Source organism: Ranitomeya imitator, chromosome 1 (genome assembly GCF_032444005.1).
Source record: "Ranitomeya imitator isolate aRanImi1 chromosome 1, aRanImi1.pri, whole genome shotgun sequence".
In the NCBI taxonomy this organism is placed as follows: Eukaryota; Metazoa; Chordata; class Amphibia; order Anura; family Dendrobatidae; genus Ranitomeya; species Ranitomeya imitator.
In genome coordinates this window covers 918,626,221-918,640,406 of record NC_091282.1, presented here as the reverse complement: position 1 = coordinate 918,640,406, position 14,186 = coordinate 918,626,221, and the positions used below count along the sequence as shown (strand labels likewise).

The window sequence follows — 14,186 nt, the reverse complement described above, 5'->3', positions numbered from 1 at the left end:
CGAGTTGTGCCTGCTTCTAGCCTCCCATGGAGGCTATTGAAGCATGGCAAAAGTTAAAAAAAAAAGTTGAAAAAAATAAAAAAATATATAAAAGTTTAAATCACCCCCCTTTCGCCCCAATCAAAATAAATCAATAAAAAAATATCAAATCTACACATATTTGGTATCGCCGCGCTCAGAATCGCCCGATCTATCAATTAAAAAAAAGCAATAACCTGATCACTAAACGGCGTAGCGAGAAAAAAATGCGAAACGCCAGAATTACGTTTTTTTGGTCGCCGCGACATTGCATTAAAATGCAATAACGGGCGATCAAAAGAACGTATCTGCACCAAAATGCTATCATTAAAAATGTCATCTCGGCACGCAAAAAATAAGCCCTCAACCGACCCCAGATCACGAAAAATGGAGACGCTACGAGTATCGGAAAATGGCGCAATTCTTTTTTTTTTAGCAAAGTTTGGAATTTTCTTTCACCACTTAGATAAAAAATAACCTAGTCATGTTAGGTGTCTATGAACTCGTACTGACCTGGAGAATCATAATGGCAGGTCAGTTTTAGCATTTAGTGAACCTAGCAAAAAAGCCAAACAAAAAACAAGTGTGGGACTGCACTTTTTTTGCAATTTCACCGCACTTGGAATTTTTTTCCCATTGTCTAGTACACGACATGCTAAAACCAATGATGTATTTCAAAAGTACAACTCGTCCCGCAAAAAATAAGCCCTCACATGGCCAAATTGACGGAAAAATAAAAAAGTTATGGCTCTGGGAAGGAGGGGAGTGAAAAACGAACACGGAAAAACGAAAAATCCCATGGTCATGAAGGGGTTAACCACTCAAATAAAGACAGAATTGGGTACCCAAAAATTTGTTCAAAATAGCTAAGGGAAACCTAAAACATAACATTTAATTAACATTTTTTTAAAAAACAGGACACAACATACACAAACAGACTTGTGCATTAACCAAAGTCAATCGGACAAGGTACTGATAAACAGTCCAGAGGAAAATACTCAGTAGACAAATTTGTTCACTGCACAGCCCTTAAGGTTGTTATTCAAACATACACCTTTTCCGGAAAAGCAGAGACCAAATGTATGACAAAAAGTACTACTGTTGCTAAAGAAAAATAAACCATCTATAAGGTGATAAATCAACACCGCCGATCATCACCAGTATAATGCTTTAAGTGCAGGGGGGTACATATAGAATTATCAGAACGATCTCACCCAATTATGATGATACCGCATGCTGAAATGTGTCCCCCATGTCTGAACAAGAGTCCAATGGATCAATTTCCACTTTTTTGATTTGTTGGACTCAAAGACCACCTCCTGCGTTCTGGACCACCTCCCAACTCGTTTCATCACAGAGAGGAATCATCAGGGGACAGGGTAGTCAGTCCTTGGTCATTAAATTGATGGATTGCTCAACCGAGATAAAAATCTCTAGGGAGCCTCTCATGAATTATATCCAAAATAGCATCTCTTTTATAAGGTACTCCTATCAGAGGTAATGCTAAACTTATCAAAGGCAGCTGAGATGTAGCCTATCAGACAATGGCTTGCAGCCGATTCTCAGTGGTCTGACTAACCTCATTGGTGATTCAGGGTTACAGCCTCCAAAGCGGCGATATGTGTCCCACGTGGGGTGCACGCCGAAAACGGCGTGCAGCGGTTACACTTCCGCCTTGCAAGCCTGAACAAACACTGGCCAATATTAAAAATGGATAAGGACATTGGTGATTCCTTACCTCCATTCCCCCAAATTACATTTCAGAGGGGACGATCGATTAAGGATCGGCTAGTACATAGCCATTTTTCTGAACCACAACAAAATACATGGTTAACATCTAATGTGACTGGTTGTCATAGGTGCAGTGGCTGTGTAGCCTGTAAAAACATTGAAGTAGGAAAATCTTTTCAGTCAACTGATAAAACTGAAAAATTTAAGATCATGTCTTTCATAAACTGTAAAAGTGAGGGTGTCATCTACAGAGCTATTTGTGATTGTGATCTCATATATGTTGGCAAAACAATCAGAGAGTTAAGGAGGAGGGTTGGAGAACACCTCAGGGACATCGTAAACAAGAGGGATACCCCGTTGGCTAGACATATGAATTCTGCCCATGGAGGTGATACATCAGCAGTGAAATTCATGGGCATTGAAAAGGTCACGAAACCATCACGGGGGGGAGACTGGGATAAAATAATCCTTCAGCATGAGACAAGATGGATATATAAATTGGGTTCTATGCACCTAATGGAACTGAACGAACAGCTCTCTTTTGTTTCTTTTCTCTGAAGCTATAAGGGCTTTAACAGGTGATTCCAGTCAGGGACAACCGCTGTCGAGTGGGGGCGCCACCGCACAGGTCTAGGGTGCCAACCTCCGCTGTTAGGTAGGGCGGAGGTAGTATAGTGTGTTATCAGGGCTATACTTAGGCTTTGGTGGTATTCTAGACCCCTTTTTTCCTTTTCCTACTTTATTTTCTTGACACTGGCGGTTTTCATTTCCTGTGGACCTGGTGCCTGGTTTGCCTCATTCATATCGATCTCTCCTTCCTCACCATCCCCCCTCTCTTTTTTAGATGTCCTTGTTCCTCTTTGGGATCAAATTTGTCTTTCCATGTCCTACATTTGAAGCCAGCCAAAAATACTCGTTTTTTTTGTACTGATATTTATATCAGTTTCCTTTGTGCCCTCTGGTCGTCTTCTATTTTTAGGACGAAAGAGCTAAAAGTGAGAAAAATTTCCTTTTTTCTTTAAGACGCAACCATTTAATGCTCATCATCAAAGCCCAGTGGCTTGTCCCCCTCATAAAATGGTTTGGTTACACTCAGCCCCCTTTTCCCCCATTGATAATAAATAATAAAAATATATAGGCTAAAATAATCCCCCTTGATTGAACGACATAAAGTATAGGGATTCCTTTGTTTGTGCGGTGCACTGAATGGAGTCATATGTCTGATAAGAATGGGAGATCTGGGAGTATTGGCCTTATCATAATGCCTGATACAACTTTTATTAAGGGGCACTTTATGATAAAAATGGGGTATACAAAAAATGGGGTATGAGCACATTGCGGAGCACGAAGTGTTCATGCGAGGAGATCGTCGCATGGATCGAACTTCTGAGGCTCTGGGTTTATGTGCGCTGACTGCGTGGATCTCTGCCGATGATTGCCGGTGAATGCCGTGCAGTTAGTGTGACTATTAGGTCTGGCACTGGGGATCTGGAGCGTCAGATCGGAAGTGGTCATAGAGCAGGTACACGCCCCTTTACCGCTCGCGTTCCAGGGCTTCTGCGCACGGTAATGACTCACTGTTTTGAGTCAATGGTGCGCGCCCATGGATTGCAAGGCGGAAGTGTAACCGCTGCACGCCATTTTCGGCATGCACCCCACGTGGGACACATATCGCCGCTTTGGAGGCTGTAACCCTGAATCACTAATGAGGTTAGTCAGACCACTGAGTATCGGCTGCAAGCCATTGTCTGATAGGCTACATCTCGGCTGCCTTTGATAAGTGAGCATTACCTCTGATAGGAGTACCTTATAAAAGAGATGCCATTTTGGATATAATTCACGAGAGGCTCCCTAGAGATTTTTATCTCGGTTGAGCACTCCATCAATTTAATGACCACGGACTGACTACCCTGTCCCCTGATGATTCCTCTCTGGGATGAAACGCGTAGGGAGGTGGTTCAGAACGCAGGAGGTGGTCTTTGAGTCCAACAAATCCAAAAAGTGGAAATTGATCCATTGGACTCTTGTTCAGACATGGGGGACACATTTCAGCATGCGGTATCATCATAATTGGGTGAGATCGTTCTGATAATTCTATATGTACCCCCCTGCACTTAAAGCATTATACTGGTGATGATCGGCGGTGTTGATTTATCACCTTATAGATGGTTTATTTTTCTTTAGCAACAGTAGTACTTTTTAACATACATTTGGTCTCTGCTTTAGGCTACGTTCAGACTAGCGTTGTGCGCTGCTGCGTCGGCGACGCGACGCACGCAAAAACGCGGCAAAACGCACGCAAAAACGCTGCGTTTTGCGACGCGTGCGTCGTTTTTTGCCGAAAATCGGACGCAAGAAAAATGCAACTTGTTGCGTTTTCTTGGTCCGACGCTTGCGGCAAAAAAGAAGCATGCGTCGCAAAACGCAACAAACAAAAACGCATGCGTCCCCCATGTTAAACATAGGGGCGCATGACGCGTGCATCGCCGCTGCGTCGCCCGACGCTAACCCGACGCACACTAGCACAACGCTAGTCTGAACGTAGCCTTACTGGAAAAGGTGTATGTTTGAATAACAACCTTAAGGGCTGTGCAGTGAACAAATTTGTCTACTGAGTATTTTCCTCTGGACTGTTTATCAGTACCTTGTCCGATTGACTTTGGTTAATGCACAAGTCTGTTTTCGTATGTTGTGGTGTTCTGTTTTTTAAAAAAATGTTAATTAAGTGTTATGTTTTAGGTTTCATGAATATGCAGTAGACATACCTGTTTTGACTAATAAGACCTTGCATGGATCTTTCATAGAGCGCTGTCTATAAAGGTGAATATTCAGACGGGCACCCAACTGTGAGGATGTTCTGGGAGACGTTCCATGATTTCCCACTGGAGAAGAAGAAGAGGTTTCTATGTAAGATATTGTAGTCCATTTGTATGTTTTGATAATTCAGTTGAACAATCAAGAATATTCTAAAGCCAGATAAGTAAGAAAATGTCCTCACGGGTTATTCTTGCAGTAAACATATGCTATAGATCCCCAGTGCCCTGAATCTCCATGTGTAGTGCTGGGAAATACCCGTTAGTTCCTATAGACGCCTTTTTAAGGTTATATATACAGTGCGGCAAATAAGTATTTGACCCCTCGCTGATTTTGTATGTTTGCCCACTGACAAAGACATGAATGGTCTACAATTTTAAGGGTGGGTTAATTTTAACATTGAGAGATAGAATATCAAAAATTAAAATCCAGAAAATCACATTGTATAAATTATATAAATTTATTTGCATTTTGCAGTGAGAAATAAGTATTTGATCCATCTGGCAAACGAGACTTAATACTAGCAAAACCATTGCTGGCAAGCACAGCAGTCAGACGTTTTTTGTAGTTGATGATGAGGTTTGCGCACAGGAGGAATTTTGGTCCACTCATCTTTGCAGATCATCTCTAAATCATTAAGATTTTGAGGCTGTCGCGTGGCAACTCGGAGTTTCAACTCTCTCCATAAGTTTTCTATGGAATTAAGAACTGGAAACTAGCTAGGCCACTCCAAGACCTTAATGTGCTTCTTTTTGAGACACTCCTTTGTTGCCTTGGCTGTATGTTTTGGGTCATTTTCTTGCTGGAAGACCCAGCCATGAACCATTTTGAATGTCCTTTCGGAGGGAAGGAGGTTGACACTCTGGGTTTTTCAGTACATGGCTCCATCCATTCTTTCATTGATGCGGTGAAGTAGTCCTGTGTCCTTAGCAGAGAAACACCCCCAAAACATAATGTTTCCACCCCCATGCTTGACAGTGAGGACGGTGTTCTTTGGGTCATCGTCAGCATTTCTCTTCCTCCAAACACGGCGAGTTGAGTTATTGCCAAAGAGCTCAATTTTTGTCTCATCTGACCACAGCACCTTCTCCCAATCACTCACAGAATCATCCAGGTGCTCATTGGCAAATTTCAGATGGGCCTGCACATGTGCTGAACTCTCATCTTCCTCATGACCAAGGATACCCCACGAGGTGAGATTTTGCATGGTTCCCCATATCGATGATGATTGACAGTCATTATGTATTTCTTCCATTTTCTTACTATTGCACCAACAGCTGTCTTCTCACCCAGTGTCTTACTTATGGGTTTGTAGCCCATTCCAGCTTTGTACAGGTCTATGATCTTGTACCTGACAACCTTATAAACCTCTTTGGTCTTGCCCATGTTGTAGAGGGTAGAGTCAGACTGATTAATTGAGTCTGTGGGCAGGAGTCTTTTATAAAGGTGACTATGTAAGACAGCTGTCTTTAGTGCCGGTAACAAGTTGATTAGTAGTGTCTAACTGGCTGTAGGAGCCAGAACTCTTAATGGTTGGTAGGGGATCAATTACTTCTTTCTCACTGCAAAATGCAAATACATTTATATAATTTAAACAGTGATTTTCTGGATTTTATTTTTGATATTCTATCTCTCAATGTTAAAATTAACCGACCCTTAAAATTATAGACTGTTCAGGTCTTTGCCAGTGGGCAAACTTACAAAATCAGCAAGGGATCAAATACTTATTTTCCCTACTGTAACTTATTGGTTAATGTTGATTATTAACATTTACAGTAAAGGTTAGTCAATGTGATAACTTAATAGCTTGGGTTAGTACAACTGTAGATACTATATTTTTTATTACGTAAATGTTGTTGTTTTTTTTTTATTTATTTTTTTACATTGTTCAGTTGCATTAGGGTTCTTTAGCACTGTAGACCTGACAAAGATTCTCTTTGTCGGCATGATTATGTTGATAACACATTTTTTTCCAATTTATATACTTTATTTTTTTACCACCAAAATATTGAAAACAAAATAAACATTTGTAAAAAAAAAAATTTAAATGTCACCCTTTTTCCGTAACATTTTTATTTGTCAGCTCTTGGCACTGTGTGATGGCATATTTTTTTTGTGAGGCGAGACTGATTAATTGTTATAGGATACATATGATGTTTTCATTGCTTCTCACAGTATTTTTTACGGTGTTGCGGCAACAGGAATCCAGGATTTTTTTTTTGTTTTTGTTTTTTTTATTGTTTTACTATGTTTACCGATTGGTTTCATTCATTTTATATTTTGCTAGATCGGACTTTTATATAGGTGATACCACGTGTATTTTTTAAATATCTTTATTTTGAATGGGTGAAAATAAAAATGATTTTTATTTTTACTATTTTTTTTTTTTTTACTGTATTTGTTAGTCCACTTAGGGAACTTGAAACTGCGATCATCCGATTTCTTGTGCTTTATACAGTATTACCACAGTATTGCTGTATGTAGCAAAAATTCACATTCACTAGGTGTCAGTGCAGACCCCCAGCTGTCATATCCACCCATTGGTGCCCCACTAGCGTTTTGCGGGATAGCCAATGAGTACATACAAAGATATCTCACCCATGCCGGCGCACTGTTCATGCCATTGTCAGAGATTGACAGCAGCATTTAACAGGTTAACAGTCACAACCAGAGCTCTGTTCCACCCGGCTCTGTTAGAGGCAGGTCCTGGCTGTGAGTCAGTCATTATCTGCGGAGTATGGGGCTCTGTGCATTTACAGCACAAGTCGGAAGTGAGGGTGTTGAGGACGTCAGAAAGGGGTTGAATTAAATTATTATCCAGAACCTGAATATACTTTTTTTTTTATGGCTCCAAAGCATAAATTTCTAGTGAAAAACATTTTCTCCTTCGCCTCATTGGGGGACACAGACCGTTGGGTGTACGCTGCTGCCAATAGGAGGCTGACACTAAGTGATACAAAAAAAGTGATCACCCCTGCAGTATACACCCTCCTGCTGGCTCTCAGCTAACCAGTTCTTGCTTAGTGTCTGTAGGAGGCACATGGGTCTGTTTCAGACCCCAACGTTTTTATTTTATTGTTTACTTTTCTGTAAATTTTTATTTTTTAATTAACGGAGTGAAGGGGGCGACGGTTCCTTTCAAGTTTCCGATCTCCCCCGAACCATCAACAGGCGAGCACGGCGAGTATACCTCCCCGTACCCTCTCCTGCGACGTGGGAAGCCTTGCCTGAGCTCACTTCAGGGGCGACGGTTCCTTTCACGGTCCCGATCTCCCCACACCAGCAGCAGGTGACCACATGGAGTGTCGCCTCCATGTATCCTCTCCTGGAGCCAGGCCTAATTCCGGACAACCAGCCCTGTCCACCCGGACTGAACTCCGTGGCTGTACAGAGGCCCCTCTCTATGGCGTCCGAGCAGCCCCCACTGTCCCACCACTGGTAAAGCGGATGGCACAAGGAGGCGGACGGTTCCTCTCCACCTCCCTAACAAACGGATGATGGATTGAGGCTTATCCCTGCACCGTCCACGCTGCACAGAACAGCGCTGAAACCCACATCCGCGGCGGCTCCATGCCGGGACGCGCACCAATGGTGAGTGGATCCATCTTCAGTGGGATATTCACATGCTGACAGGCAGCCTCAGCCACTTCCCTGTGGCCCACCTCTCTGAGGTAACGCTCTGGATGGCTGCAAAAATTTACCCCCGGCTTCGGACGATTTGTAGGCCGCATCCTGGAAGTCTTGCCTGGAACGACCCACTGGTGACTTCCGCCGGCTACAGAAATTTAGGCCCCGGCTTAGGCCTATTCAACATCGTGTCTGTGGCTTCGCCCCCCAAATTGGCGCTTCTCGCTCTCTGCGAGATTTTATCAACTCTGCAGCTCCCGGTGGCCATCTTGGTCCACCCGGCCAGCTCACACTGGGGTGACAGTATTTTTGCATTAAAGGGGCACATCGACTCTACATCAGTACCCGGGTAAGGAAGTACCTGGTCTTAAAGGCACATGACCAGTATTCCCTGGTCTTAAAGGCATGTGGCCAGGATTCCCTGTCTTAAAGGCGCATGACCAGTATTCCCTGGTCTTAAAGGCGCATGACCAGTATTCCCTGGTCTTAAAGGCGCATGACCAGTATTCCCTGGTCTTAAAGGCATGTGGCCAGGATTCCCTGTCTTAAAGGCGCATGACCAGTATTCCCTGGTCTTAAAGGCGCATGACCAGTATTCTCTGGTCTTAAAGGTGCATGTCCAGTATTCTCTGGTCTTAAAGGCGCATGACCAGTATTCCCTGGTCTTAAAGGCGCATGACCAGTATTCCCTGGTCTTAAAGGCGCATGACCAGTATTCCCTGGTCTTAAAGGCGCATGTCCAGTATTCTCTGGTCTTAAAGGTGCATGTCCAGTATTCTCTGGTCTTAAAGGCGCATGACCAGTATTCCCTGGTCTTAAAGGCGCATGACCAGTATTCCCTGGTCTTAAAGGCGCATGACCAGTATTCCCTGGTCTTAAAGGCGCATGACCAGTATTTCCTGGTCTTAAAGGCGCATGACCAGTAAAAGGCGCATGACCAGTATTCCCTGGTCTTAAAGGCGTATGACCAGTATTTCGTGGTCTTAAAGGTGCATGACCAGTATTCCCTGGTCTTAAAGGCGCTTGATCAGTCCGAGGAGCCCTCCGCCGCCGACCTTAGCTTTATCCTCTAGTTCCCCTCAGTGGACTTCTTCACTGACCAATCCATGGTTCTCGGACCAAGAGATTGAATCCCTCTGTGTACCCTCTGTGTTTGGAGTGCTCGCAGGACCAATATACATGGTCCCTATCCTACATGGGAGCCGTCGGCTAGCAGGGGCGGCAAGTATTCTAGAAACGTGCAGGCGTCTAGAAACATACAGGCATCTAGAAAACGGAAGTTTTTCGTTTCCTGCTCCCTCACCAATGATTTGATGACAACAAGGCTCTGAATATGGATTGGATATTGCCTGAGCTTGCCAGAGCTTCAGAGACTAAACTCCGTCGAGAGCATTTGCCATTCAATTCGGATAAGCGATTCACTGGACAGAAGCCTCTACGTGGGATGCCATGCCTGGCCTGTTTTTTAAGGGCGACGGGTCCTTTAAAGGACACCGATCTCCCCACACCATCAACAGACGAGCACACGGAGTGTCGTCTCCATGTTTCTTCTTCTGCATCCAGGCCTAACGCCAGACAACCTGTCCTGTCCACCTGGAGACCTGAACTCTGTGGACATATAAAGGCACCCTTTTTGGCGTACGAGCTCCCCCCTCTGCATCACCACTATTTAGTGGATGATGCAAAAGGGCGGACAATTCCTCTCCACTTCCCTGTTAAGAGGTTGATGGATCGAGGGTTCCTAATTTTTATCTCTGCACTGTGAAAAGAGAAGATGGCAATAGACTATGACCTGCTGGATGCAGCCGCACATTCTGCCATGGGGCAGTTTAACCGGGTAGAATCTCCTGTGGTATACCTACCAGTATCCCTACCTGATGGGTCATCAATTAAAAATACCACGGACTGTCAGATAGCAAATCTGGTTCGTTGCGGCTTCGGGTCCAGCGCTCTATCCTCCCTAGCGGCCGCATGGATTGCTAGAGCAATGGTCTCCTGGCTGGAGACCTTAACTACCTTGATTCACACCAGCAACAACTGGCCAATCAAATCTTTTGAGTGGGAGACTGACAAAGGATTGTATAAGGATTGTCCAACACAGTCTAGATCTAAGGGATCTTGGTTCCAAACAGGGGAACGAAAAGTAAGATCGACCTTCCAGGACTACGCTGAGTCGTCTATATCTCTTGCGATACCTTCTCTCCTGGGCTGGCAGCTACACTTAGACAAGTTCTCCTCATTTCCAGCCCAGCAGATATCCTTTTTGAGGATGATCCTGCACACTTCTAGAAGGATGGTAATTCTTCCTCGAGACAAGGTCATGGCCCTTCAACAGGGAGCTCGCGCAAAGAGAGTTCTGAGCACTTGATTACTCACCCCCTCATTTCATTCGATTTGCTAAGAGAGTTCTGAGCAAAAATGGTGATTACAATGGAAGTGGTTTCCTTCGCTCCGCTCGTTTTCAGCAAGTCAAGCAGACTTTTAGACAATAGTCTCTGAGCTCCTTCTTCATCCAGGGCCTTTCTCCCAGTTCAATGGTTATTAGTAACTTCCAATGCCAGTCTTCTTCTCCCCATCAGTGTTCTGGAGATCCGAACGGTAGTCTTACAGCAGGTCCACTGCCTTCTGGCGGGTCTCCCTATCCGAATTCAATTGGATAATGCCACGGCGGTGCCTTACGTCAGTCATCTAGCAGGTACCCACGGTCAGGCGCCATGACTGAGGTACCTCACTTTCTCTGATGGGCCGAAGTCTATTATTCGGTGATCTCGGCAGTATATATCCCAGAAGTAGAACTCTGAACGGCAAACAAATTCAGCCGTCAGGGTTCCGCCTCAAGTCAGTGGGAACTTCACCCCGAAGTCTTCCATCAGATCTGTCCTTACTGGAGCTCTCCAGTTGTAGGTGGGATGACATCCAGACTGAAGGCCAATGTACTCGAGTTCGTGGTTCGGCCTCGAGATCCAAGAGCCATCGCTCTCCATGCTCTGGTTCTGCCGTGGTACCAGTTTCCATAACTCCCCTTCCACTGCTTCCGAAAGCCTTTCGGAAGCAGAAAGGGGCCCCAGTGATCCTCAGAGATCCGCACTGACCACGTCCGTTTTTTTTTGTTTGCGGAGCTAGTATCTTCTCGCCTTATCGCAGCACAACCGCAAGTAGGGACTTTTTCACAGGGAGTTTTCACACGTAGTTCTTCCCTATCGCATACCGTTAGATCATTGGGACCTTATTATTCCTAGGAGCCTTACAGTAGGCTCCTTTTTCATCCGGGCAGACTTTACTATCAGGGAAAGTCGTCCCGTTCTCCTCTGCGATATTCTCACTCTGACGAGTCTTCGGAGCTAGCTTCTCTGCTCTTTCAGACTTTTTTCCCTTATTACCTTCGAGGCAAGGTTGTCCTCAGGCCATCTCCATCCCTTGTTACCAAGGTGGTACTGTATTACCACTGTTATGAGGGCATAGTTCTTCCCTCATCTCTTTTGGCTCCAGTCCACAAAATGGAATAAGATCCCCCATATTCTGGACGAAGTGAGTGCTCTGAGTAGGTACGTCTTGAGGACGGCGTCCTTCTGAAGGTTGGACGTTTTATTTGGGCTTCCTGACGGTAGAGGAAGGCTTCCTGACATTTTCAGGAAGGGTTTAGCCGTTTCATCGACCATGATAACATGGTGAATTCTTTTCACCATCCAGGAGTCCTTCCGTGCTAGATGTCAGCCTATCTCCCTGTCTATCAAGGGTTCTAGGCACCAGGCGTCAGCAAGGCACGCCTGCAAGCTTGCGGATTCGTCCAGTCCGCATGCATTCTTGAAGCACTATAATTCCCACACTTCCACAGATGTGAGTCTGGGCAGGCGGACTCTGCAGGCCGCGGTGGCGCACTTGTAAGTAGCGGTTACACAGGGCCTGATCTGTTGTTGTCCCCACCCAGGGACTGCTTTGGGACGTCCCACGGTCTGTGTCCCCCAATGAGGCGAAGGAGAAATAGGGATTTTTGTGTACTCACCGTAAAATCCTTTTCTCCGAGCCATTCATTGGGGGACACTGCTCCCACCCTGTTATTAGCTTATGATTGTTTTTTATAATCTGACATGCTATACTCTCATATATAATATGACATGCTATACGCTCATATATTGTTATTGATCTCCTACTGCTTTTGCACCGAACTGGTTAGCTGAGAGCCAGCAGGAGGGTTTATACTGCAGGGGAGGAGCTAACTTTTTTTGTATCACTTAGTGTCAGCCTCCTATTGGCAGCAGCATACACCCACGGTCTGTGTCCCCCAATGAATGGCTCGGAGAAAGGGATTTTACGGTGAGTACACAAAAATCCCTATTTTTTAAAGCTAAAAACTTAAATCTAAATCTGGTGATTAAATAACTTTGTGGTCCATTTTTATGGAGATAAAAAATGATAATAATAAGAAATTGCAATTATTTTATTTTACTTATTTTGTTTTTTATCTCTAAAAGAGAAATGTGACATTACATTCATGCTGCTTGGACCGTGGGTAGCATGAAACAGATTCGCTGCAAAATTGCAGCAAGGAAAGTCTTACTCCTAGCGTTTCAGAGAAAACATAGTTTGAAGATTTGGCCAGGGACTATAGGAACTGAGGGGACTAGTCCGGCACTTGCCCCAGCCGGCTTCATTTCGCACCGCTCTAGGGGATTGACAGGTATCTCCCTATAGTCTTCCAACTATAAGTTCTCTACAAAGCTACAAACCTTTCAAAGAAAGGGCAGCCAAGCTCCGATTCATGCTGCCCATGGCTTCCCCAGCATGAATCTGACATGTTCCCTTTAAATGATCACCACTAATGAATACTATGAACCATTGTCATTTCAGTGTTCCTCACCGGCAGTGACCGTATCCCTATCTACGGCATGTCCAGCTTGCACATAATCATCCAGTCTGTATCCAGTGGGGAGGACTACCTGCCTGTAGCGCACACATGCTACAACCTTTTGGACTTGCCCAAATACAGCAGCAAAGAAATCCTCAGGGAAAGACTTACCCAAGCCATAGACCATTACGAGGGTTTCAGCTTAGTATGAGACATAGCACCGAGTTTTCATGCTTCCCTTTGGCTATATGCACTTTATCTTTATCGGGCTTATTTAATTTTAATGTAAAATGCACTCAATATTGTATACATAAATTTATTTCTGTTTCTATTTTTGTAAAAGAACCAAATTACACAAATTGTTCTAAAGAAATCCTATGCATATGTCCTAGCATATCTCTTTTCATATGTGTTATGATATCTGCAGTGTTATTTGTAGCTTTTATTCTGTTCATTTGACTTACTTTGGGCGTATTCTGTATTCATTATGTAATATCACGGGGTGGTAAGAACACGGTTTCCCCCAAAAAGGAATTCCTCGGGCTCATTCTTGTCTGATAGAATGGTTTTATAGCCCCAGAAGTCTCCAGGTCATTGAAGGCCTCGGTTACATGACATGATTTTGGTTTTAGTTAAGTGGATCTGGAGACTGTACTCCTTGCATATCGGGAACATGAATATTCGCAATACTGCATTTTATCTTAGCATTTCCAAATGATTCTCTAATATCTTTCTTTAGAAGCTGAATGATAAAAAAAAGTTGTTTTTTTGTATCATATTTTTAATTAATAAAAACTTTTTAAAGTTGGAATGTTGTCTGTTTTTTCTTATCAGTCACATGTAGCCTACCCATCAGATACCATGGGGTGAGGGGGGGTCTGTATTTATTCGATGAACACCAGATGGTGCTAGCTAATCTCAAACATGCTCATTCTCTTCTGTAGCTTTGCGCACAATCAGTGTTTTAATGCTGGCAGGACTTGCGGTGGGTGAGTTGGATATTCAAGTAGACAACTGTATTTTTTTGCTAACTCAAACCACCCTCCATACCCCCATACACTGGGGCTCTTCTCAGTTGTATGCCCCTCTATCACAATGGAATGCTATAATCACAGTGTTCACAAAAAATATAAAGAGAACAGTAAATGGC

The 14,186-nt window shown here is 44.0% G+C and overlaps 1 protein-coding gene across 2 annotated transcripts in view; it reads left to right on the top strand.

Moving 5' to 3' along the window:
* The window catches only part of HERC3 (HECT and RLD domain containing E3 ubiquitin protein ligase 3), a 132,256-nt gene extending 118,409 nt beyond the window's left edge, over positions 1-13,847 (top strand). The window contains exons 24-25 of one of the 2 annotated variants that reach the window (XM_069743539.1): positions 4,554-4,656; positions 13,039-13,847. In XM_069743539.1, coding sequence (XP_069599640.1) covers positions 4,554-4,656; positions 13,039-13,247 — 312 coding nt within the window. In that variant the 3' untranslated portion in view covers positions 13,248-13,847. The remainder of the gene's footprint in view (positions 1-4,553; positions 4,657-13,038) is intronic. The other variant, XM_069743538.1, reaches the window with a different exon arrangement.
* The last annotated feature ends 339 nt before the right edge of the window (positions 13,848-14,186 follow it).